The sequence below is a fragment of the Stegastes partitus genome, unplaced genomic scaffold (assembly GCF_000690725.1).
Source record: "Stegastes partitus isolate 25-593 unplaced genomic scaffold, Stegastes_partitus-1.0.2 Scaffold349, whole genome shotgun sequence".
NCBI lineage: Eukaryota > Metazoa > Chordata > Actinopteri > Pomacentridae > Stegastes > Stegastes partitus.
In genome coordinates, this window is record NW_007578080.1 from 140,857 (window position 1) to 167,806 (window position 26,950).

Here is a 26,950-nt window from a genome sequence, read left to right on the forward strand (position 1 = left end):
ACGGCAAGACACGGTAAGGCACGGCACGGTACGGTACGGTAGCACACGGGAGCAGCGGACCGGTGAATGCGGTCCTCAACACGGGACACTGTCGCAGACACCATTTTCGGAGGTAACCGGACCCTCAGACTGAGCTCCATCCCTGGGAGAAGAGGACTCAGGCTCGCCGCAGCACATTTCCCGTCATTCCCGTGAAGAAAAAGCCTTGAGGGGGACTCGGCGGCCGGTAGCTGTCGGTAGCCGTCCGGGTGTGAATCCACCGCTGTCAGTTATCAAACTCCTCGCTCCGTCCGAAGTCCCGACAGCCCCAGAGAGCCTGCCGGCCGGTGCAGCAGTGTTTCGGAGAAGCTGAGCGGGAAGCAGCCGTGTGTCCGCCATGGAGAACGCTCACACCAAGAGTGTGGAAGAAGTTTACAGTTATTTCTGCGTCAATGAGAGCACAGGACTTTCTCTGGACGAGGTGAAGCGACAGCGGGAGAAATGGGGCCTAAACGGTACGACTCTTTAGACCACAGACACCCACAAACACCTGCTGACACACACCGGCTAGCGCGGCGCGTCACCGGGTAGCTCGGGGCGGCTGTAGGGGCTGGAGGTCAGCACCGGTCGGCCGGTGGTACCGGTGCTGTGCCTCAAAGTGGTCCGGTTTATACAGCTGCTTATTTCTTGGTCAAACAGTCATAACATGCAAATACACCCAACTTTATATCCGCGTTGATAGCAGCTGTTGGTCTGAGGAAATGTCATGTTTCTACTAATATGTTAATTATGAGCAAAGACATAATACAGTGTAGTCATTTATGATGGCATTTATAATTACAGAAGTGTTTCTGATGTTTAGGCTCTGTGTCTAATGTCCTTTGATTATATGTGGAAACTGGACTGTAATTAATACCATTCACAGATATTTAAAATATAGAAATTGTCTTCTGCAATTATCTCATGGGCTATTATTACAATATAATATATGATATATAACCCTCTAAATAATATATAACCCTCTAGGATAAAATAAAGTCATTTTGATTGCATTTTTGTCACAATGTAGTGGCTGCAATCACTTTTTGGCAGGTGGAAAACTGCATTATATGAGTTAAACTGGTTCTTTAAAGCTATTGTAACTGGTTAAAGCAGCTGTGTTGGTTTAAATGTGTGATGCAGCAACAGGAGGATGATTGCTCACACAGACGTCAATCACATTTTGGCAGATAATCACTTTTAGGGACAACTCTGGCTTCATAAAGGGATTAGACTGACGTCATCCCGGTGACCTCCAGGGTTTCCCATCTCTTCCACACGAACTCATTAATCATTACTTAGGCCCTTGGTATGTGTGGTAACGTTGCTGAACATTGTGTCAGGGTTGTCATGGTAAAACGGAGTCAAACAAACCTCATGGTGACACTGTTGACAGAAGCTGTAAATTGTGGAGACGTTTTAGATCATTGCATCATTGTTGGATGTTTTTACGGCTAAATCGTGAAGTTGCAGGATGTGAAACCAAAACAATGTGGTTAAACAAGACTAAAACGCCCCAAAGAGCTGTGAACAACTGCAGAGTCTGGCAGTCATTCAGAGCATAGGTCACATAGAAATGTTCATTAGTACAGCTTTAATTTCATCAAGTAGTGCAGATTTAATTTACCGAGATTTGTGTCAAATCAAGCCAAGTCAGGTCACTGTTTTTTTATATGGCTCATTTAAAACAACAGTTATAAAGCCAAAGTGCTGTCTAGAAGAAAAATCTGATTGGCATTGCAAATTGAACTAACAAGTTTAGCCCTATTCAGGACTTTTGGGGTCTTTTAGACCCCAGACCATTAGGTTTAGGTAACAGGTATTGTTTTTTTTATTTTTAAAGATTTTTTTAAAAGATAAAAACAGGGATATTTGTCATGCATTTGGAACCAAAAATATGTCAACTTGTAAAAAAAAAATTATTTTACATAGTATAAAAGTCTATAATGAATACCAACAACTATTTTGCACCTATTCTTTCTCGGGACATTGGACCCTGAAAGACCTTCTAAGTATGGCAACATGAAAGTCCTGAATAGGGTTAAATATAAAGGTAAAGACCTTACACTGTTTATTAAAATGTAGCTTTGCCCGAGTCATTTAATTACCAAACGATATTATATAATACAACTTTCATATGTGCTGCTGAACATTGTGTCAGTGTGTAGTCATGGTTCAGTGGTGTTAAACAAACCTCGGTGTGACACTGTTGACAGTAGCTGTAAAATATGGAGATGTTGTTGAACATTGTGTCATTGTTGGAGTAACAGTAACCTTGTTGAGAAGTGCAGCACATCGGCCCATGTGCCTGGGGCTCTGGGAGGCATCTGATCCTGAACAGAGGCCACAGGATCACCAGAGTAACATTAGCTGTCAAAGATAATCTCTGTTGTCCCGGGTTTAAACAGCTGTTTTATATTAATATCACCTGGGAGGTCATGGAGGGTGATTTCCCTGAAGTCACTTTGACCTTTCCGCTGATTGGAAATGTTGTGTTTTTTCCAATACGAAACCAAGATTCAAGGATTTAATCTATATGCACCTGTTAGTGGTGTAAATGTGAACATTTGACTTAAGAAAAAGTGTTAAATGATTGGTTTAATGAGAATGATATGGCCGCTACATCGCTATAATGAGACAGAATCTCCCCATTTACATAGTATGTATGACTGGATTGTCACTGAGCAACATTTGAAGTGAAACTGAGAATGTGCTGCTGGTTCTGACATTTTCCAGAGATTTAGTGCCACCTTAGACTTACAAAATCTTCCTTATGAAGAACCACGAACTGACAGACATATCACTATCTAACCAAGTATTTATCCGTCACTTATCTTCTTTTTCCTCTCTGCCTTTTTCCTGTGTGGTCCCCGGATCGACTCCCACATCTGTGCACACACAGAGCTACCAGCAGAGGAAGGTAATCACTACTGTCACTGACGCTCTTACTGTGATTTTATTATAACAAGTTCCTGTGATGGATTGTTTTTCACCAACTCCTCTGTCTGCAGGGAAATCTTTATGGGAGCTCGTGCTTGAGCAGTTTGAAGATTTACTCGTTCGCATTCTTCTGCTGGCTGCATGTATATCATTTGTAAGTAAATCAACGTTTTAATTTTGGTTTGCTGGTACTGTTTGACATGACGCTCATCTTGTTGGGGGTTGCTGCATCCATGGAGGGATTTTCTACTGCGCAGGCTCGTGTTGTGTCATCTCGTCTTCAACTCTCTGAATGGAACTGCATTAAAATTCAGGGGTCTGTTCTAAATTCAAGTCAGCTCCTGACCTGCAGTTGAATCTCCTTCGCACTGTTACACCCCTCTTGCATGCTGTGTCTATAATTCGGAAGAGATGATGCGCTAATCCGTAAACTAAGCCCAAAAACTTAAGGAACTCTCACCCCCATCCTTCAAATAGCTTTCTATTCCCACCTCTGACTAAAAGATTGTTTACATGAAGTCAAAACTGCAGATGGGATTATTATTAAGCCCAGTGTGGTGAACGGCAGGGGACAGTTTATGCAGTGCATAGTGCTGAAGTGTGAAAGACTTCAGTTTGTATAACTCGGCTGTGGTTACACTCACATAGCAGGGAGCTAAACAGCTGAGAAGGCTAGCGACCCATCTGAGGAATGGTGACAACAGCAGTAGCAGCATTGAGTTGCTGTCACCCAGTGCCAAGTAAGACATTTGAGTTGTCAAGCTCGACTGCTGTGTAATGACTTACCGTGGTCTTGCCCGGCCCGCCGACTTTTAGTGCTACACTGATAAATGTTTGATAGTGGTCTGCTATTATGTAATGGCTTCATCAGCGTGTGTCCGAGCCTGCTTTAAATGAACATCTCCTCATAGTATAGCACTAGTTAATGGTAAAATGTTATGTAATACATGACTTCATGTACAGTTTTTTAATTTGCAATATTTGCTTCACCAAATTTAAGCAAAGAAAAAAAAACATGTTTTTGTGGAAATGTGACTGTTATAAAGGCATGGTTGGAAAATTTTTCAGTGATGGATACAAAACTGGAATTAATTTTTGGCACTGCATGAGTCACTTTTGCAGTTTTGCTGTTTCACATTGTTAGGAACAACTGCGCATTAACAGATGGTTGAAGAAGAACATTTTGATAAGTGAGGCTCCCGCTGTGTTTGTGTGTGAGCTGGTATGTGGTGTGCCGTGCCCGGTCAGGTGATACAGAGGTGTCAGTGGCTGCTGTCTGACGGGAACAGAGCACCACTCAGGACCAAATTTGGGCCCTCACCCCTCAGTGGGAGGCCTCTCTGTCGGACAGCCACCTCAATGTACATTTAATCACTCCCATATTGAATATATACCCAGTTTAGAAACAAACCATTTAGTGTCAGAAGACAGAAATAGGCTTTAAGGACCTGCTCCTGTCTTTAACATGCAGTATTTTATGAGATTAAGTGCTTTAAATGTTTGTAACCTTACTGGTCCTTAATTGATTAATTCATCAAGAGAGAAGTTATTTCCGATTGTTTCAATCAGGATTTTCTTCTTTCCTCTGTTTTAATTTTAAACAAAATATGTTTGAACTGTCAGCTGAGTTAATCGCAGGCTCTGGAAAACTTTGACAGACTTTTTTTTTTTTTTTTGCAATTTTCTGACATTTTATATTATCTGCAGCCAATTGATTATGTAATGTTACTACAATAAGTCAGTACAGAGGAGGTTGTTAGTTGCAGCTCTCATATTTTTGCTTTAGGGGAAACTGTAAATCTCTTGGTTGTGTCAGGACATACAGTAGGACACTATTAAGCGCAGTGCTTCTCTATTGACACAGCTATTAGGAGTTATGCCTGTCATTTGAGTTATGCCATTCAAAATGTCTTTGGCATCCACCACAGTCTGACTCTTAGGTCTCGCTGAGGTTGATTGCTTTATTACATTATAGGAGATTAACTAATTACTTGTGACACACCGGGTAATTTTAGGACAATTTTCTCAGGAACAGCAAGCCAAATGAGACTCCAGGTCAAGATACTGTCTTTTATTTTAACTGTCAGAGTTTCCAGTGTATGTGCAACAATGCAGAGACCAGTCCCAGTGTTGGTGATGGGATCAGTGTATCGGCTGACGTGGAACGGTTTAAATAGTTTAAGTTAATGGAGTTAACTTAAACTATTTAAAGTCCCTTCAGTATTCTTAATAGGGACATGTTTACATCATTGAATTAAATGCTTATAAAGAAGCTTCCATCCCTACACACTTCAGCTGCACTGTGCAGTTCTGGCAGTTAAAAAAAAATCAATAATTACAAATATCCACAGGAGAATATCAACAGTTTCCCACAGTGAGTAGAATAAATGCATTGCTAGTACTCCTGGAATTCAGTTAACAACCAGAGTAAAGAAAACCGATACTCTTTATGTTTCCAAAATGTAATTTGGCAACAAGATTGTGTTGCGTTAAAGGATGAAATGAGGTGTTTATGTACACTTTCTCAGTTTCATTTTTCTTCTTTCCCGCTACATTAAGGTTTATGTAAGAAATGTACAGGATGATCTTTAGTTACTAATATTCTCAAATTTAATCTAAAAATCTGACAAACAGCCCATAACACACCTAATATTAATGCTCTGAAATGCTGCAGTCAAGATCTCTTTAAATGATAACAACCTGACCAGTTAAAATAAAATGAAACCTTCTCTCTGATTTCTGTTCCTTTTTGTCATTGCAGTTTGCTGATACATGTTCTGTGAAATGTAATAATTACATATCCCCCCCACCATTGTTTTTAGGTCCTGGCCTGGTTTGAGGAGGGAGAAGAAACTATCACAGCGTTTGTGGAGCCTTTTGTAATTTTACTGATTCTTATAGCGAACGCTATCGTCGGTGTGTGGCAGGTGAGCGAACGGAACATCTTTAGAAGTCACTGTACTTAACTCCCACTGTGGCTCTCATGTATCTGTACAGTATGTCTGTAATTCATCAGGATGTAACGCAGTTTTGTTAAAGTGAATCACATTTCATTCAGAAAAAAATAGTATTTTCTTGCTTTGGTGACTTAACCAGTACAAATAGGAACTTAAAATATTAAGACTGGCATTAAACTGGCATTTACATGTGTGAAATGATTTAAAAAATCAATACATCAAGAGAAACTTACAATGGTATTGAATTCTCTCACTTGTCAGTGTGAACTCCATAATGCATTGTTGAAAATACCATCCAGCACAACAGACTTCTGATAAACATCCTACCTTATCAGTTAGATCATGGATCATTTGCAGTCTAACCCAGTGCAGTGTTGTTGAGCACATCCAAAATGTAGACATGAATTCAACAGGATCACTTCCAAGGTGAAGCTCAGAGGTGTATATTTCCATCTGAAATACAGTCACCAGTGAGAGCAGATGTGAATGATCTAGAAATTGTGCCAGATGTACTGCAGTGTAAATGTTAAAGCTAAATATGGGTGCAGAATGTAATTCAATGACAAGACTTCTGAAGAAGTACTTAATAGTTCTACATGTTTAATTAGACGAATGTATCCATGTGGCAGCCTGCTGGGAGTTTTAACGTTTGTTAGACTTCACTGGAACTGTAGCCTTAGATAATCGCTGTGTACTGAAAGTTATTTTAGTCTCAAGTTTGTCTCAAGGAAGGCTTCCTATTGAAAGGAGCAGCCTGTCAGTTTTCATCAGCAGTCTGTCTTTATGTTGCTCACATATGAGGCTGGCTTATTTATTTATTTTAAAAGTGTGTGGGCAGACCGATCTGACTGATGTTTTTCTTTCTGATGAAGATGCTGGTGAAGGATAAAACTGGAAAAGACAGAAAATAATGTGATTTATATTTTTTTTATAAAACCCCAGATATCTCCAACAACAAAAAAAAAAACCTGATGAAACAAACATCCAGCTGGAAGAGTGGGTGCCTCCTCATGGGAGAACATCCAGCTCAGTTTATGTGATTTTTATCAGTTCGCTTCAGAGCTGCTCAGAAATGTTGGCAGTGAAACTCGTGTTCTCCTCACCAGGAACGCAATGCTGAGGATGCCATTGAGGCACTTAAGGAGTATGAGCCTGAGATGGGCAAAGTGTACCGGCAGGACAGGAAAACTGTGCAGAGGATCAAAGCCAGAGACATTGTTCCTGGTGACATCGTGGAGGTTGCTGGTAGGTTTACCTGCTTCTGACCTTGTGCATGTTTACACAGACATGACTTCATTGTTTGCATTACAGGTATTTTATTTTGCTGTGATACTGTTGTTATGTTTACTTGGATAAATTTAGACATTGGTTTAATTTCCAGACTTGTCATAGCCCAACGAAATGTGTGAACATCACATCAACACGACTGGAATGAAGCTTGAAATTCACATAACACTGGGAATTAAAAGCCTCTGCAGCCTCTATCAAAGAACATATTTTCTACATGCAGCTTTTTTTGTTTTTATCTGACAATTCCTTACCTGTATTTGGCCCTGCTTAAGGGAAAGCCAACTCCGGACAGATCGTATGAGTCCAGGTATGGTCATGAATCGCATTTAGCACAAGCACAAGCTCCCCCCATCCCCAAGTGCCACTGCAGAGGTGACTCACCCACGAAGAGTGATGTATTTTGAGATGTTCCTATTAACCCATTGTCTCTAAGGGCTGCTACTAAGGCCCACTTAACTGGGTGTGTGTTTGTCCACACACACACACACACACACACACACACTGAGTTTGACATCACTCGAGTAACATGCTTAGACTTCATCCACAGTTTCTCTTCCAGTGATTCATGCCGGTGAGGTCTAGTCAGCATATTATAGCGGCTGGAATTGTCAGGATATGAAGCTTTGATGTCGTTTTTTCCGCTACGGTAAACGCACATATAGAATTCTGCAGCGGTTGTGTTGAGGAATGCTGGAGTCCTTAAAACGCTGCCGTTATCCGGATTCTCTTTGACCCCAAGCCACTTGAGTGATGCATAGTTTTTCTGTGCATAGTGGTATGTTTTATTTTTAGCTCTCATAGGCCTTTTAGATTATGGAATGCTGTATTTATAGCGGCAGTGACAGTCATGAAGATGACAGGTGTCTGGTCCCACCCCATGCTTGCCCCTCCCATCCTGCTCTGGGGAACATTGCTACAGTGGATGACGTGGGACAGCGTTCAGCAGGACTCCTGACTAACCTTGACAAGGACAAATGAAGCAGCAGTGTGCTTCATGTGATTCCACTGTTTTTCTAGTTTTCCTCATTTTCCTTGACAGTGCTTATCATGACATGTTAATTATGTGTTGCAAAAGAAGCTGAGCATGAACAGCTTAAATATTTTGCTCATGTTTAAAGAGAAGCTTGTGAGTCAGAGCATATTAGAAAGGTAGTTATTTAAAAAATGCTTGATAAAGGCAGCCCGAAGCTTTGCTGTCAGCATCTTGAAGCTTACTGAAAACGGCAGCCCAGCAGGCAGCGAATGGGACGGTTTTATCCTGCAGTCGGGAGAAGCTCATCGGCTCTACTTATTTCACAAATCCTCCAAATATCTTCTACAATGGGTCCTGTCAGGCTCCCTTTTTATGAATAATATTTTCCTGCAGCTCCAAAGTGACCCTTTGCCACGCAGAGGAGGAGTGTGATGACGCAGATGCTGGCTGGGTGGCTGCTGAGCTGAGGTAGAGGACACAGAGATGAGCCCTCTGTGGCTGCCTCAGTCGTGAGAAGAATAGCCCGCAGCCAATCTGTGCAGCTCAGTCAGGATGCTGCTGTGGGTTTGAGCGCTGCCTCCTACTCATGCCCGATCGCTCATCAACCTCAGTTGCATGCTTACTGAAATTTGTTTAATGCCATGGAAATAACATTCTATGTGATGCAGTTCTTGGACTTTAATCTAAATTAGGTTTTTGTGCTTTGTAGTTAAGTGTTTTCATCTCGAAGCAGTTGCTGATGTCCACGTCTGGGCTGGTCTTTCCTTTCAAGTCTGACTGGACAGTCTGAGCCAAATCATGCTGTGGTACATCAAAACTAAACCTTTACTTGCTCCAGAAATGATCTCACTAATGCGCAGATCAGGTATTTTGCCTGAATTGTTTAGATTAGGAGCTCATTTAATGAATATGGTTAGTAATGATGAATCAGGGATTTACTATAAATCCAGATAAGCACTATTTTTAGGATGGACAAACAGCAGCAGCCAAAATCTACATCACATAAGTAACCTAAATACAAAGAAAAGACTTTGGCTGGTAACACGTGAGGCTTCTTCAACTGGATTTATATCCTTGTCATAACAAAGCGCTCACTGTATGCTGCCAGTTTACAGTTTGGTGTTAAGGGCTTGCAGATTTGGATGTTGGCCTTTTCTCAGAGCAGCAGAGCTCAGTGGGTTTGTTCTCTATGGCCTGTGAAGTTGTGGAGTCTGGCAGTGATGGGGCTCATGTGGGGGGCAGTATAGGGGGTGGATCTCTCATCTGCCGCTATTGTGCTAGAGCGAGATGACCTTATAGGGAAGTGCTTTGTGGATAACCGTGCCACCCCAGCATGCTCAACGCACAGCGACCCTACCCATCAGCACCCGCACCCTCCACTGAGATTCCAGACACCATGGATAGTATGTGGCATTTAATGTGGTCTGGCAAGCGTCCGTTGTCACTGGGGGACTGTCTTTTGGCAAAGGTTCATGACTTGACTGAAGACTGAGAGAAATGGTCTCATCTTGCGGTGTGGGGGAGCAAGCTTGAGAAACACAAAAACCTCACATGTAGTGAGGTCCAGGCACAGGGGCAGGAAGGTTTTCATTTAAAGCAAACAGTGCAGGCTGAATGTACAGAGCTTGGTGTGCATGAGTATGCATGTAGGGTTCTGAATAAATAATATGCGTAACACATCGACCTAAATGTATGGTGTTATATAAATCTCAAGTAGTGCCTATTGCAGCAGTAATTCTTCATTATTACAGTTGAATTCTAGCTTTATACAGATTCTGAACTCTTCAGCCCACTGCAACAGCCATGTTAACCCTAAGTCATACTGCAATGACTGCTGGGAATCCCTGCTATGCTGCCTGGTTACAGATGGGATGGTGAGATGTCAGACTTTAACCCGGGGAAGGCTTTAAAGCAGAGCCTCTACTGAAAGTGTTGACCTGGAGACATGTGGAGAATGTGAACTTCTGCCCTGTTGCTTGCACACGTCCCTTTTTTATTTATCCAAGCTACAAAATCTGTACTTAAAGTGTTCAGTAGTGTTTGCACAAACATGGCTACAAGTTAGATGGTCTGCTTTGCTTGTTATTTAAATAACTATTTTCCGTGATGCTTGGCAGCTTTCACAAGATGTTTTCTCTGTAACAACATCAGAAAGTCAAAAGTCCAAGGTCCAGATCCTGGATTTGTTCTCAGCATAAAAGGTTAGTGTAGTGGTTGGATCCGTACGATCAAAGCCAGATAAGAAATTCTTTTCACTTCAGAATGAAATTTTTCATGCCAAACACACATGTAATTTCCAGCATGCTCTACTGAACCCCCAGTTAATATTGGCAAGATTTTTAGTGCTCCCAGTCCTGGGACAAGTTTTGTTACTGTGGCAACAGAACAGTTGCAGCAGGCTGAGGCTCTAAATAATATGCTGCTGCTGGTTAAGATTCATAACAGACAAAGACAAAAGCAGAGATCTCAGGGGGACAGTGAAGAGATGCTGCTTACATAACTTGAGGTTACAGTTTAGCATCAACTCTAAATCAGTCGACACGTGTTTGCATCTGTGAAAACACAACAGCAGGAAGTCAAGAAGCTAGTTAGCTCATGGTAAATATTGATTTATCTCTCCTACCAACTGACCGCTAACTAAACATTACGTACTCTGCCTCTGTTTGCTGACTAAAACACTGTAACACACTCCTGACTTTACTGGCACATCTAAAAACACATTAGAGCATTGTAAAAAAGTTAAATAGTTTCCATCAGTTATATAAGAAACTGAAGGCTCTATATATTCAAGAGTCATTATATGCAACGTAAAATATTTCAAGCCTTTTTTTGTTTGAATTTTGATGATTATGGCTTATTAATCATTAAATAAGAAATCCAAGATCTTAAAATGTTTGAATATTTTTAATATCAAGTTTTTGTAATTTCTTATTTAAATAGTATAAATATAAGCAACAGGGATGACTGTAGCTTTGAGAGAGGTTTGTCAAGAAAAGTTAATTCATGAACTTCACAAAGAACTGAGGCTGGTGTCAGTGCATCAAGAGCCACTAAAGACAGACGTCTTGAGGAAACGAGCTACAATTGTCATATTCCTCTATCAAGACAATCCTGAACCAGAGACAACATCAGAAGATCTTACCTGTGCTGAGAAGAAAAAGAAGTGGACTGTTGCTCAGTGGTCCTAAGTCCTATTTTTAGATGAAAGTAAATTTTGCATTTTATTTAGAAATCAAGGCCCTAGAGTCTAGATGAAGAGTGGAGAGTTACAGAATCCAAAGTGTTTGAAGTCCAGTGTGAAGTTTATGCAGTCTGTAATTATTATGAGTGTCATGTCTTTTGCTGGTGTTGGTCCACTGTGTTTTCTCAAGTCCAAAGTCAACACAGCGTCTTCCAGGAGATTTTATAACCCTTCATGCTTCCATCTGCTCACAAGCTTTATGGAGATGTCGATTTTCTTTCCAGTAGGGCACCAGACCTTTAAATACAGACCAGCTGAAGGCTGCTATCAACCCAACCTCAGCAGTGCCACAGGTTGATCACCTCTATGCCATGCTGCATTGATGCTGTAGGCCGTGACAAATAATCTGAGATACTGGATTTTAATGAACTATAGGTCATAATCAAAATAAAACAGAAAAGGCTTTAAATATTTTACTTTATATGTTAATTGTCCAGATTATATTAGCTTTTTTCTTTCTTATACAACTAAAATATAAATAAACAGCATGTTTGCAGACCCAAGGTTGTCCATTTTATTTCATTGATTTGACTAGAGGTGAAAGCTACATTACATAGAATAGGAGGCAGTGAGAGGTTAGTTTTTTATCTTTTATAGATGGTTTTTAATATCATGTCAGTCAAAGTATTTCCATAATTGTCCACATGTAAATGCAGCTGGTGAGTCAGTCAGTAGGAGATGTGTTGGAAAGCTGCAAGTTGCTTTGCCTGTGGACCGTTGTGAAGCTGCCCACTCAACATGACAGGAGGTCAGTCCTTTGTTCAGCTGCCATCAGCACATGTAGCCTCCCGGCCAGCCCTAAGGAAGCCCGGCCTGCTGAACCACACACTATCCCCTAACACACAGCAGGTCCAGGTGCCAGTCAAAGCTGGCACTTTGAGTTCAGTCAACGCCTCTCCTGCTGTTTAAAGGTCTGCCTAAAAGGCACCTCCAGGGGTCATAGTGGGAGCAATGTATCACCAGGTCCCAGCTTTTGTCTCTGTAAAATTTGTGGACTGTGTGAGCATTGGCAGGCACGGAGGTGAAAAAGTGTTCATGCCTGAGGAGATGCTTGGACGACTACCAAGTAGGATGTTGACACAAAGGGACAGATGATATACACACACCCTTCATCAGAGCAGGCCTGCAGAGTAACACTACCTCGAGACAAGTCCAGTGTTTAACAGTGTCACAGTGTCCCAACACTGGTTTTTGTGTATGTGAACATCAGCAGGCAGCATTGTTAGAAGTCCATTCCTCTAGCTCAGTTTCTTGGCTCAGCACTGTTCTCGAGGTCGTATTTCTTCAAAAGCAATGACTTAGTACAGGAAGTGTTACACAGCCATGTAGGATGTAATTGTAAGCTTTTTAGCTTCTAAGGGAAACATTTGGTGCTTTGTTCCTGAGGTGCAGCTAAAGATAATCCTTTTAATCTCTTCCATTTCTTCCGTTTATTTCTCTTAAGAAAATTAAGATTTGTAGCTTTGAAATAGGGATATCCTGGATTGTATGTGCAGCAATTAGTGATTCAGATCATCAGAATTTGAACTACAGCCCTAGTTTGCTAGTTTGTATTTTAAAAATGGCCCCAAGCTGGCATCAGTCCATTTGCTGGTTGGGTTGTGTCACCTTCTCGGAAGTAAAGCTTCCATTGTGGCAGTGTTTCCAGATTCAGGTGGTTTAAAAATGAAGCTGAGCACGACATTTGTCCTTCTAAGAAAAGCTGCCACTGTCTGCCTCGATTGGCCGGGGCCTGTTGGCAGATAAGAGCTTCTGGCACCGCTGTCAGGACATCTAATGAGTTGATGATCATCCAACTTTACACAGGGTCATGTCTCATAATGAGAAGTCAGCACTCAGAGCGCAGCAGCGCTATAATGTACGTCACTATACCAAGACTCTCATTAAGCTGGGATGTGTGAATCTGCAGACATCCACTGTTTAATGGAGTAGCATAGTAGAACAGTGCGAGGATAGCTTGTGTGTGATGTATCTAGAGTTGTGAGGCGATGTAGAGGAGCTGGTGCTCTCTTATTGTGGCAGTGATGATGAAGCAGCTGCAATCATAAGGCCACATCTAAACCTGATCAGCAGATTGGGAAACATATTGAAATGCTTTTACCATTTTTGGCGGCATGCGTTGTTGGTCACAGTGCTATTTTCCCCTCCCTTCCCTCAAGGGCATGGCTGGTTTTGGATTACGGTACATGTCTCCCTCAAATGGGATCTGGACTCTGGTACATTTAATCAAATGTTTGTTTTCAGGTTTTCTCTGAGTAAAAGTTTTCACTTCAGCTTTGTTTTTGTTTTTTGTTAGATTCCTAGATGTTTGGCAGACTTGCATGGTTTCTTGGATTCTAGCTACTCCGTATTCTTGGAGTCTTCTGTAACAATGTGACACAATTTACATTTTTAACTAAGTAGGCCTATATGTAGACTACGCCCACGGAACTGTGCCATACCCTGAGCCATTTCCCCAGTTTCCATCGCCTTTATGTACCATTAGGAAGCTGAATTGGGTCACTGCAATTCCGATGTACCCAAATTGGCCTTTTCCTTTGAGACGGGCCTTTTATGGCTCACAAGTCCTTCATTTCCTCCTCTTTCTTTGGTTCTCCTTTGCTTTCCCTACAGTGATGGCAGTGCTGCTTTGCTGCTGCGTGGCACAGCAACCACCCTGTAATGAGCTGTGCTTCATCAGTTCAGTTTACTCTACTGCTGAGCTACTGCCTGCAGAAAATAGACAACATCTCATCTGTTAAATCTTCATTTGGCTTGAACACACACAGACAGCACTCAACAGTACGAGGAATGCATGGGTGGACTCTGTGGCAATCAAAGCTTCAGTGGAGTGCAATTCATGTGGTGTTAAAGACTATTTCTACTTTATATAAGATGTGGTCTAACATGAGCTTTGGTCACAGACTTAATTTAAAATCAATTTCCTGAAGATTTGTCTGTGTTCATGCTCTTTATTTTTTGTGTGCTTTCTCAAATTACGTGTCTGTTTGGTTGTAGTTGGAGACAAGGTGCCTGCTGACATCCGTATCTGTTCAATCAAATCAACAACTCTGCGAGTAGACCAGTCCATTCTGACCGGTAAGACATATTTGCTGATGGTATCACTGTCTTCACATTGCTTTCTTGAGCTATTTTTATCAATTGGATTCTGGGTTTCTCCTTAAAACATGGTTATTTTTAAATGGATTAACGTTCAAAATTTGATGTTCTACTTTGACATCTGTACATTTTAGGTTTGTGACATACTGTGACAACTGGCACAGTTTCTCCTACACCTTGTCAGCTATATACTAGCCTTTTTAGCACAGCCCTAAAATTTAAGTAATTAAACGTATACTCATTATTCATTAATTAATAATAAGCCACAGAGGTTTAAAATTAAGCTAAAAACTAAAGGATTGTATGATTATCTGCCTGGCAGTCATCAGATCTGATAAATTATTATTTCTCAATTTTATCTCTAAATTATTTTAAAATGTGCTACTTTGGCTCTACAGGAGTTGCCTCTCTCAACCTTAATGACCACTCTGTGATCTTGAACAGTGCCTATGCCACCATGTAACAGAATACTGAAGGATTCATTTTGAAAAGTTATTTTTTAAAGAAACCACAAAATGGCATTTCAATACAGTTTTATGTTGGAGTTTCTGTTATTATAAAATTTTAACACCAAGAATTACTGCAGATGTATATTTGTTACGAATTGTGCTTCAGGTCACACTGACATTGACCCTGGGTAGAAAACAATGTATCAGTTGACCCCTACTAAAGACATAGATGTCAATTATATCTGGACAAATAGAGGCTCTGATCACTGACTGGAAAATTGATTAATGGTTTTGAGCAAATTTGTAAGAAAAAAAAAGTCAAAATTCTCACATTTTACCTTGTTAAATTTGAATGCTGTCCGGTTTCTTAGCACCTCTGTGACCGTAAACTAAATGCTTTTGGGTTGTGGACAAAACAAGTCTTTTAAAGGAGGTCAACTTGGTCTTTGGAAAACACAGATATTTTACATTTTTCCGTTATCTGACATTTTGTAGACCAAACAACTAATTGATTAATCAACAAAAATAATCAACAGATTAATCAACAGTGAAAAGAATTGCAGCCTTGTTGCTTATTGTTCTCACTCTAAGGCTTAAATATCACCTAAGTCCATAAAGTTTAGTGAATTTGTTTAAATTAAAATTTTAGTTGTCGCTGCTGAGAGCAACTGGCACATAGAGTTCAGTCTGTTGTTTTATTTAGGACTCCAGTAGAATGTCATTTTATAGCCAAGATGTCGTTAATTAAATGTGTTCCCCAGCTACAGTTGAACAAAGAGTCACTGCTTCCTTCATTTCAAAATCGGAAAATAATTTTAGTGTAAGATAACGTCATTTAATAATAATGGACCAGTCCTCCCCACGTGTTTGATGAACCTAAACAGCTGGTTGACTGATCTCTTGTTTGAGCTGACTGCAGAACAAGCTCAGAGGTCTATCATGACACTGTTCCCAGCATATTGAAGCACATTTGCTTTTGAACTGAATCCGCTGTGAAAGATCAGTGAGACAGCATGAATGATCGGCGCTGCAGACTTATCAGTAGAGATAACTGTCTGTGCTTTGTTCCTAAAATCATCTGTAGACAAATGCAAACTGATTTTACCTGATCCCCCTCTCTGTGCTGTCTTTGTAGGCGAATCTGTCTCTGTCATTAAACACACCGACCCTGTGCCTGACCCTCGGGCTGTCAATCAAGACAAAAAGAACATGCTCTTCTCTGTAAGTGAAAATCTGCACAACTTATCACACATCCTGTTGATGTCATGCAGCTTCTTGTTTGTTTAGTTTCTGTGTAGTTCCTGGAAAAAAAAACTTGCTCCTGTCATTATTTAAATATGTGTGAGATGTTATCAGGTGCACTTGTGCAAACATGTACTTGACTTATTATTTCAGGGTACCAACATTGCTGCTGGGAAGGCCGTGGGTGTGGTTGTTGCCACTGGGGTGAACACAGAAATCGGTAAGATCCGTGACGAGATGGCGGCCACTGAGCAGGAGAAGACGCCCCTGCAGCAGAAGTTGGACGAATTTGGCCAGCAGCTGTCTAAGGTCATTTCCATTATCTGCATCGCCGTATGGATCATCAACATTGGACACTTCAACGACCCCGTCCATGGAGGCTCCTGGATCCGTGGGGCTGTGTACTACTTCAAGATTGCCGTGGCATTGGCCGTGGCTGCCATCCCTGAGGGTCTTCCTGCCGTCATCACCACCTGTCTGGCCCTGGGCACTCGCCGCATGGCCAAAAAGAATGCCATCGTCCGCAGCCTGCCCTCCGTGGAGACCCTGGGCTGCACCTCCGTCATCTGTTCTGACAAAACTGGAACCCTGACGACCAACCAGATGTCTGTCTGCAGAGTGAGTCTCACACACACACACACACACACACACACACACACACACACACACAATGTTGGTGCATTGCTGAGCAGTTTAGTTGTCAGTGCTTTGTCATGTTTGTTGTCCCTGCCCAATGTTTGGATAAGGTGACAGCACTTGGAGAGACTATAACTGCGCAAGTCACTTTCAGCACAGTTGTCAGCAAAAATGCTAATGCTCTGTGCAAACAGAGAGAGTGGAGTTTTCTTTGTGATCAGGTATTCAGGTTATTTGACGAGAAGGCAGCCTGCTGCCGTTCCTCTAATCTACATTGAGCTGTTGGATGACTTGCAGTGCTGCTGTTGCATAACTGACCTTGCGTCACCAAGCTGCAAAGCAGGCAGCCTGTAGTTCCTTTTCTCTCTCTCTCTCTTTCTTTCTCTCTGTATCTGTGAGTGGCACCCCAGTGCTGCTTGGCCCCACATAAAGAGAACATTTCAGCATTTATTAAAGTTTAATCCCCTTTAGTTGCAGGTTCAGTGCTTTCTCAGAACTTTGGCACAGTCTGAATTAGACCAGTGGCATTAATGTACAGTTTTTATCAAACAGTTGTTTACCTTTCTGTTGTTGTGGCTGCATGTTGAGCTGGTCTTAATTAAACAGCCTTGTGATTCTGCAGTTATTATAATTGATTTATAGGGATTCACAGACAGCCATATATTAAACCACTGAAAAGAGAAAACATTTGTAAAACTCAGGACATGCAAACAGAAATCTTTAAAAAGGTGCTTTAGTTGAAATTACACCCCTGGCTTGTAATACAGAGTTATTTGTATATTATTATGAAGCAAATACATTCAGTTATTTAAGATGTACATTTTGATCCGGTAGTGTATAATAATGATTATAACATCAGCAAATTGCTAAAAAAGGAAAAATCTGTGCTGTTATATCACAATTAGACTACTTGTCTTCTAGTTTTATACAGCAATTTGTTTTATGGCTGCATGTTGTCCTCACATAACCTAATCCCTCTTTTGATATTTTCTGGCCATGATCAATCTTGAAAGTTATTTTTATGCAACTATTGCTACTAAAATAAGTAATGGAACATTCATTTGCTCTAGACCTATCAGGGAGAGGCAGCTCCAGGATTGGAGGCTTGACTGATTGTCATCATCCGTTTTCTGATATGACCAACCCCTGACTAGCCTTTTGTGAATATAGACTGTGTGTGTCTGTGTGAGTGTGTGTTTGTGAGACACAATCAAAGCTTCCTGTGGGAGCAGGCCTGGCACTGCAGCTTCTTCTTTTGGGCACAGCTTCCCTCTTTACTCAGCCTCCCTGGCAGCCTCATCTGTTTACTTATGGAGAGAAACTAAACACCCTTTTCTCACATTAGGCAGCAGGCCACCCAGTCTGGTCCTCAAAGAAACGCACTCTGTAACACTGCAGGCTGATGTACTGTCTTCAAAAAGCTTTCACTCCTCAGATGCACTTGGGATTTCTGTGGTTTGTGCTGCCACCTGCTGTGTCAGTACAGAAACTGGCAGCCGACTCAAACAGTGACATGATCAAATGATGTCTGCTTTGGGATGAAAAATCATTCTTTTCTTTTGTCCCACCTGGTGTTTTGATTTCCAGATGTTCGTTATCAACAAAGCTGAAGGTGACAGCTGCTCTCTGTCAGAGTTCACCATCACAGGTTCTACCTACGCACCTGAGGGAGAAGTGTAAGTACTCGTACAGCTTCTCCCTGACAAGCAAATCCAGATGTAGAATGACCCTGTTGTTTTGTTATGATGACACACTCACAGGTTGATACTCTATATTCATCCTTAGGTACCATGATGGGAAACAAGTGAAAACCTCCCAGTATGATGCATTGGTTGAACTGGCCACTATCTGTGCCCTGTGTAACGACTCCTCTCTGGACTTCAACGAGGTTTGCATCGTGCCTTCTTCTTATTCTGTTCACTTGGCAAAGTGTCAACTCGCATACATTAACATAGATGAGTAACATTCCTTAAATTTTGTCACTAATCTGCATACAAAAAAAGCCATATATGCGTGTATACAATCAACAGGATGTATTTAAATGCACGTACATCATGTGCATGGAGGTTTCAGCGGAGGGGCAAACTAGTTTGTGCTCCAGAACATTCTAAATAGGATTTAATACTAAAATTTAAGTGTAGAGCTGACCCCTAATACCAAACAAATAAACTCCTTTCTATATTGAAAACTATGCCAAATACACCACTGTTGTTCACTCTGGGGCAAAAACCTTTTGATAGATGTGACAGTTTGCCCCACAGTTAAAGCTATGTGGAATCATAGAAACAGCAACAGTGTTAGATTTTGAGAGCATGCAACCAAAAAAACTCCCACCCCCTCCCTTCAGGGAGTCCAAAACCACCCCTTCAATACACATGAAGGGATACTGCCTAAGTGCTGCTGAGGACTCATCCACAAGCGGAAGCGTTGGTAGGGAGAGGAGCACAGTTCAATAAAACTACCTCATGTCGGAAAACACACAAATATCCTACATTATCACATCTACAAAACATCCCTTTCAAAGATAAATTAGACTACTTAAAAATACACTTTATCACAACGAAACTGTAATGCACATACACTTCTTTCCATAACTCTGCTAGCATCTTAATGTGTTGGCTGAATGAGCACCCTGGGAACTTTTCTGTAAAAATCACAATTGCAATCTCACTGTCTCAGAACTAGTAACATTTCTGTGTCACTTTCAACATGGCACAAGTCTAAACTGGATGCCGTCACATTAACAGACGTGCTATGAGTTGTGTTAAGTAATTTAAGTAAGGATTTTTACTAATTTCAGCACCAGTATTCGTTCAGAAACACAGCAAGCAGCAGACGCAGTCAAAATAAAAAAAAAAAAAGATACTCACTTCGCTTTCCAATTTTGCGTCTGTTATAAACTTAAATTTCCATTAAAATAAAACATAACTGCAATGAAGACAGAGCAGCACAGATTAATGAGACTCACCAGTAATGAGGGTGCTTCAGGTTCTGACAAAACGCTAACAGGGGCTTAAGTTTATTTTGCTGCTTCAAGCTGTTTATAGGAGTCTTGTCCCTGAGTGACTCGAATTGAACGGACTTTATTAAATACCTGCAGTATCAAACAGCAGCAGGATCCATATGAACGCCTCCAAAGAGGGAGAGCTGCACACATTTACGACAACAGCAATAACTTTTGTTACTTATCATTCTAAATCATTTTCAACACAGAGACAGAATCAGTGAGGATCTAACAGCAGGTCAACACTATGTACTTTCATTTACCTCAGACAGGTGAGCTGTCACATACAGTTACAGTTTATCACCTGCAGTTAAATCCTTTGTTACCCACTGGCCATCCTCAGGTTGAGTCCTGAGCTCCATCGCAACAGAGAGGATTTTTATTTTTTTTACTGTTGGTAAAGTAGTAGTTAGATTGTCATCGCACATGGACAGAATTTCCAGTGTTTTTCGAATATCAGAAATAAACTATTACTTGCACAGTTTGACAAGTTTGTATTGTTGTGTATTATACGTCAGTTGCTGTGCTGTCTAGTTTTTCATAAATGACAAATACTGCATGTATGCAAAGTAAAATAGCTCTGGTTAGTTTTTGTTTTTTTAAAGTGCCATGTTTTTGGACTCGTGTAGTTAGACTATGATATTCGTTTTATTCTGCTTTTACTTTATGTATTTATTTATTCTATCCAATAACTATATTTTCCCTGTTTGTGTCTGCTTGTGTTGGCTGCAGCATGGGTGAATAGCACAAAACAAATTTCCCTCGCCTGGGACAATAAAGTTAATCTTGAATCTTGAATCATGCCGGGGGCCTCTCCATCTCTGGCATGAAGTTGTCTGAATAAAGCTGTGAGGAACAATAACATAAAAACTATTTGATGTATAGATTGCTGTCGGGATTTAAAGAGACTTTCAACAAATATAACAAAACATCCTTCTGGAATATAACGCATACTCTACTTTTAAGTGGTACAAATTCTGGCAATTATTTTTTAAAATATTTTTTTGTTATTTAAGACAATGGAAAATAGTCACAACATGAGTCCAGTTTTTAATTGTCCTCAATTAATCACCACTGATCTTACAATTATACAAGCTGCAGACACTGAAACATTAGATGAAGACATTTTGCAGTTTCTTTGTTCTATTCTGAGTGCTTGAGGTGAAGTAATCTTTTTGGACAAACTTGAAAAGGATTCAGAATCAAAGGCATGAGCATGCATGTTTTCGATGTCTCAGGTGAAGGGTGTGTACGAGAAGGTCGGCGAGGCCACGGAGACGGCGCTGACCTGTCTGGTGGAGAAAATGAACGTCTTTGACACCGAAGTCCACAACCTGTCCAAGATTGACAGAGCCAACGCCTGCAACTCGGTGAGTGACACCAGCTCCTTCCCGCTGCACATTTCCACTGTTCCCACTCAGCAGGTTTCCTCACTGTCTGTGCTTCTGTCGGATCAGGTGATCAAACAGCTGATGAGAAAGGAGTTCACTCTGGAGTTCTCCAGAGACAGAAAGTCCATGTCGGTCTACTGCACCCCCAACAAGTCCCGTTCTTCCATTGGCAAGATGTTTGTTAAGGTATACTGACTCACTATATGTGGTGAAGGCTTGTGTGTAACTTTGCATTTGGTGTCAGTCTTCTGTCATGTTGTGAGTATTTTATACATCACAGGGAGCCCCAGAGGGAGTCATTGACAGATGCACTCACGTCAGAGTGGGCAACAACAAAGTTCCTCTCAGTCAAGGCATAAAGGAAAAGATCATGTCTGTTATCCGTGAGTACGGGACAGGTCGTGACACCCTAAGGTGCTTGGCTCTGGCCACACGAGACAGCCCACCCAAAATGGATGACATGATACTGTCTGACACCGCCAAATTTTCAGAGTATGAGGTAAAGTTTCATTAACTGTTGGGTGAAAATGTGCCAGGTGTATTCTTTTCAGCCCTCCACATTCATTAACACCTTTGTCTCTTTGCGTCCAGTCCGACCTCACCTTCGTCGGCTGCGTCGGCATGCTGGACCCTCCCAGACAGGAGGTGGCTGCTTCTATCAAGCTGTGCCGTCAGGCTGGCATCCGCGTCATCATGATCACTGGGGACAACAAGGGCACAGCTGTGGCTATCTGCCGCCGCATTGGTATTCTGACTGAGGAGGATGATGTCGAGCGCATGGCCTTTACCGGACGTGAGTTCGACGAACTCTCACCCTACACTCAACGGGAGGCTGTGACTCATGCCCGCTGTTTCGCCCGCGTCGAACCTTCCCACAAGTCCAAGATCGTTGAGTTTCTGCAGGGATTTGACGAGATCACTGCTATGGTATGAAGGCTGAATGCTGATTCTGCAGTTTCCTGACCATTAAAAGAGCATTCTGGTTTATTTCAACATGATGCATGTTTTAGCCAACTTGTCAATTCCCAGAATCTGTACAACAGAGTTGAAGAGTACTAAGCTAGCATGACATTAAAAGTTGCAACAGCCATATCAATGGAAAATATGCCAGGTAGTACACAGGAATTCTCCTAACATTTCATTTAAATCAAATCAAGTTTATTGTCATTTTACTGTACATACAATCAGGCCAGCTGACAGCCTTCCCTGGGCCCGGGACAAGATGATATTAGATGCTATAGATATAATTTAGGGGTAATAGACATTGCTTTTGAATTGTGGTCGAAATTTTTTTTTAAATAAAATACTAAGAAAGAATAATAAGAACAAGTAGGGGTCCTCGGACCCTAAAAAAAGAAAAAAAAAAACTGTCCCGGACAAATTAGAGCATTTTGCTAATGAGCAGTGAGCCAAAATCAAAATACCTGTCAACAGGTGCAGAAGTCTGATTGAGAGTTACAGAAAACACTTGATTGTAGTGATTGCCTCAAAGGGTTGTTCAACAAAATATTAGTTTACATATCAATTTAAAGTCTCACGTCTGTAAGTTTTGCGGATGAACGTCTGTGATAGGCAAGACACTCAGCGTTCACTCTTGCAGTCTCCTGAAGGGGCTGCTGCGTCCGCATGCCGCCATCTCCATAGCAACTTGTGTTGAAGCTGTTTCTAGTTAGCATTGAAACGATGGTTTTAACATGTTCTAAAACTTATAATCTTCCTTTGTCAGCCACCATGTTTGTTGTGTTGATGTGTAGGTGCTACAGAACAAAGTAATCCAGCTCTCTGTAACAGAATGTTTTTCTACAGACAGGTGATGGAGTGAACGATGCTCCTGCCCTGAAGAAGGCAGAGATCGGCATCGCTATGGGCTCTGGCACTGCCGTGGCCAAGTCAGCCTCTGAAATGGTCCTCGCCGATGACAACTTCTCTTCCATAGTGGCTGCTGTCGAGGAGGGCAGAGCTATTTACAACAACATGAAGCAGTTCATCAGATACCTTATCTCCTCCAACGTTGGTGAGGTCGTCTGGTGAGTCTTTACTGAGCAGAGTGTTTCACATGGGATTCATTTTTTTAGAACTGATACTGGGAGAAATAAACATCATAGAATTGAGTTAAAAACAAAAACCTGTAAATCAAGGTAAATGTAAAGTCATACCTTCATATACAAGTCAAATATACGACATGAATGAATGAATGAATGAACTTGTATACAATGAACTATATGCATGAATACAGGACTACTGCCATTTTGGCATTCACTAAAACCTGGCTAAGCAGCAGTGTCAGCAACAGTTCTCTGCATATAGACTGGTTTGGGACACCAATAAGGCTCGACCGTGACAGTCAGCTGACAGGGAATTTGTAGGAAGTCTACATCCACCCTAAAGCAAAGGCAGCTGCACCCTCAGATCACATCAGGACTGTGCTGAACAGATTGGAAGTCATGTCCCCTGACTACAAAATTCATCCTTGGCGATTTTATGAATCTATTTGTTCATTTTGTGTTTTATTTTCTATTGTGTTTAATTTTTTGATGTCTTTATACGAAATACTCAGTGAGCTTTTGAATTGCCCCTAAGGGATAAATGAAGTTATTTGAACTCAATTGAGTTGAAATATGCTTCAGTGTGTGATGAACAGGTTCTAACTGGACCTATCTCCTGGTAGCATCTTCCTTACTGCAGCTCTGGGCTTCCCTGAGGCACTGATCCCAGTTCAGCTGCTCTGGGTCAACCTGGTGACAGACGGTCTTCCTGCCACGGCCCTGGGCTTCAACCCCCCGGATCTGGACATCATGGAGAAGCCTCCTCGCAATGCGAAGGAGCCCCTGATCTCTGGCTGGCTCTTCTTCAGATACCTGGCCATTGGAGGTTAGCTGATAGCAGCCAGGAGGGGAAAGTTAACTGTCAGGCTTTATATATAAAAGTGTCGGAAGAATCTTGAATATTTCCTCTTGCAGTTTGATGAATAAGTAATTTGTGTCTAATGGTGTTGTTTTGGTGTCTGTGCTTCCAGGCTATGTGGGTGCTGCCACTGTGGGGGCTGCTGCTTGGTGGTTTACAGTGTCTGAAGATGGACCGCAGCTCACGCTGTACCAGCTGGTGAGTGTGTCTGTCTGAGAGAACATCCTTCAGCTCCTCTTGGCTCCCTGCCTCCCCCTCACTCCCCTCCCTCCCTTCCCCCACAGAGCCACTTCCTGCAGTGTGGCCCCGACAACCCAGAATTTGACGGCTTGGATTGCCACGTGTTTGAGTCTCCGTACCCGATGACCATGGCCCTGTCTGTGCTCGTTACCATCGAGATGTGCAATGCTTTGAACAGGTAAATGAGTGTCTGTTTTTTAAAGAGTGGAGAAGTTCTCATGAATGCGTCATTTGCAGACAAAGTGTATAATTGAATCACCATCTGTGTTGCCTCTCCTGTCCAGCCTGTCAGAAAACCAGTCTCTGCTGCGGATGCCTCCCTGGGAGAACATTTGGCTGCTGGGGGCCATCTGCCTCTCCATGTCTCTCCACTTCCTGATTCTTTATGTGGAACCTCTGCCGGTGAGTTTTATGAAACCGGTGTGTTTAGTGATGACTTGATGGGATTGTCAAAATGATCTGGATGTTTCACAGCACAGGTGGAGTTTTAGGCTCTATGTAGTCTGACTCACCAGATGTAGGAAGTGGGTTTAAGTGTGTCGTTGGCAGCTCATTTCAACCGGCTTTGTTCTTCCCTTCTGTTATCCAAGTGACACCATTTTGTTTGCAATTGCAAAGAACAACCTTTGAGCAGCAACCTCCCATACTGAAAATTTCAAGTTCTGCTGAGGATTTGGATCGTACACTGATGCAGCCAAACTAGTTGTTTTGGTGAATTATCCAGAATAATTCCAGTGCTTGTCTCCCTGTTCAGCTAAAACTATTCCACCTGTCACTATTTTGAGGGAACATTGAAGCCGCATCCTTTGCTTAGTTCTGCCCACAATAACTGTGATTAGTTTGAAGCGACAAACAATCCAGAGCATTTTTCCCTCTGTAGCAGAATGATAGAGTGATGCAGCCGGACCTTTATGTACAACAGAGTGGGTTTACCAGACTAGGCTTTATAGGGTTTTGATGGCCCTCTAGTGGACATGTGGCTTCACTACAGATAGGTAATGGCCTCCTTGAAATAAAAGATAAATACTTGAAGTAAAATAAAAATAAATAAAAAAGAAAGAACGAGTTTCCCATGCAACACATACAGACATGTTCAGGCAGTTAGCCTTTTATGCAGTAGACCACAGTAGGATTAAGTACCCAGATTAGCGTTGTTTCCTCCTGATTCCAATATTTCTGCTGCGCTAACCTTCTCCTGACTCCAGCTTCATGTTTGGCATAACAGTGGTATCGCTCATTACATCTAACTCTCACGAGAGATATAGTTTTAAAATATCCATTTCAAGCTATTCCTTTAACCACTGCACCACCAGATGCCCCATCCATTCCTCTCGAGGCTCTTATGGTCCAGGGGCAGAGTTTTATCCTCAGCAGGAGTTACGCATGCTTTAGTCTGACTCCCTGGATGTAGACTGTGGGAATAAGCTTGCTATTGGCTGTATAGTTCATGCAGGATTTTCTCCCTTTCTGCTATTTGTGTGTAACTGTTTTCAGGATCATTTCTGTTATGAGAAACTACAGATTCCCCCATTTTTTGAGACCTACTTTGTGTTAGCTAACAATGTGTTTTACATTCCTCCTGATGCTTATGAACATTTGGTAAATCGGTCAAGCCCAATTTTAACACACTGCCTGTTTAGGAAAGCAATCTGCTGAGTGGACAGATGAAGTAGAGATGACTTGACACTTTACGTGATGCATTTATTTCTCATTATTCATTTTAGAAAGCCGATCCCTGACATTATCCACCTGCTGGTTGTGAGTGCAGCTGCTCTGCCTGCTGGGATAGTGAAGCTGTAGCTGAATATCTGGTTACTGCTGCTGCTGTGCTTCAGCCATAGATGTGTGCAGCTGTTACTGTTTGAACTTGTGCTCCCTCTATGACAGATGTGTTTATTTAGGAGTTAAGGTATAGAGGAGGTGCAACTGTTGGCTAGCGAAACCGTCATTCCCTCCACACACTGCATGCTGCTGGTGTTACAGCCATTAAGCACACATCACAGTCAGAATTGTAGCATCAGCTAAAGTTGAGGGAGCTCTTTTTGTAGTTACAACTGTACAAACTACAGCAACACAGTATCATGCAGCCTATAGACCAGCGTCGGTTGTGAAATCAGTGAGAATCAATGCATCCTCAGCTGTGTCTGTCAGGCACAAGTCTGCATCATTGCATGACGAGAGAAAACTAAAAGAGCTGATTCAGCAGCTCTGTCACTGACTTGCACACTATTGACTGCATCCTTGTGATGACAGCTTCCACTGGGGCTGCAGCCATAGTTGCAATTATGGCTGAAATCTTAACAATAACCATATATCAGCCATAGCTTGACGGTCACAGCAGGCAGAGCGGCTGCAGCCTGACACTGTTGGGGATCAGCCTTTTAAAATGAATAATGAGCAAAAAATACATCAATGTCGCATCAGCTCTCCTTTCTGTAGTATCTGCAGTGTTTCCCTAAACAGGAAGTGTGTTTAAACAGGACTCCTCCAACACACTAACTGTTCATACGGACTAGATTGAATGTATAGCATATTGTGAGGCAGCACAAATCAAAAAAGTCTCACT

General features: G+C 41.8%; 1 protein-coding gene across 2 annotated transcripts in view; it reads left to right on the forward strand.

Annotated features, from left to right (window-relative positions):
• Positions 1 to 26,950, forward strand: part of atp2a2a (ATPase sarcoplasmic/endoplasmic reticulum Ca2+ transporting 2a) — a 30,463-nt gene continuing 3,513 nt past the window's right edge. The window contains exons 1-19 of one of the 2 annotated variants that reach the window (XM_008284153.1): positions 1 to 494; positions 2,921 to 2,938; positions 3,030 to 3,112; positions 5,781 to 5,885; positions 7,022 to 7,160; positions 14,417 to 14,497; positions 16,103 to 16,188; positions 16,363 to 16,827; positions 18,433 to 18,521; positions 18,631 to 18,733; positions 21,088 to 21,219; positions 21,307 to 21,426; positions 21,521 to 21,739; positions 21,832 to 22,167; positions 23,047 to 23,267; positions 23,909 to 24,111; positions 24,257 to 24,342; positions 24,429 to 24,562; positions 24,669 to 24,786. In XM_008284153.1, the coding sequence (XP_008282375.1) occupies positions 377 to 494; positions 2,921 to 2,938; positions 3,030 to 3,112; positions 5,781 to 5,885; positions 7,022 to 7,160; positions 14,417 to 14,497; positions 16,103 to 16,188; positions 16,363 to 16,827; positions 18,433 to 18,521; positions 18,631 to 18,733; positions 21,088 to 21,219; positions 21,307 to 21,426; positions 21,521 to 21,739; positions 21,832 to 22,167; positions 23,047 to 23,267; positions 23,909 to 24,111; positions 24,257 to 24,342; positions 24,429 to 24,562; positions 24,669 to 24,786 (2,856 nt within the window). In that variant the 5' untranslated portion in view covers positions 1 to 376. The remainder of the gene's footprint in view (positions 495 to 2,920; positions 2,939 to 3,029; positions 3,113 to 5,780; positions 5,886 to 7,021; positions 7,161 to 14,416; positions 14,498 to 16,102; positions 16,189 to 16,362; positions 16,828 to 18,432; positions 18,522 to 18,630; positions 18,734 to 21,087; positions 21,220 to 21,306; positions 21,427 to 21,520; positions 21,740 to 21,831; positions 22,168 to 23,046; positions 23,268 to 23,908; positions 24,112 to 24,256; positions 24,343 to 24,428; positions 24,563 to 24,668; positions 24,787 to 26,950) is intronic. The other variant, XM_008284154.1, reaches the window with a different exon arrangement.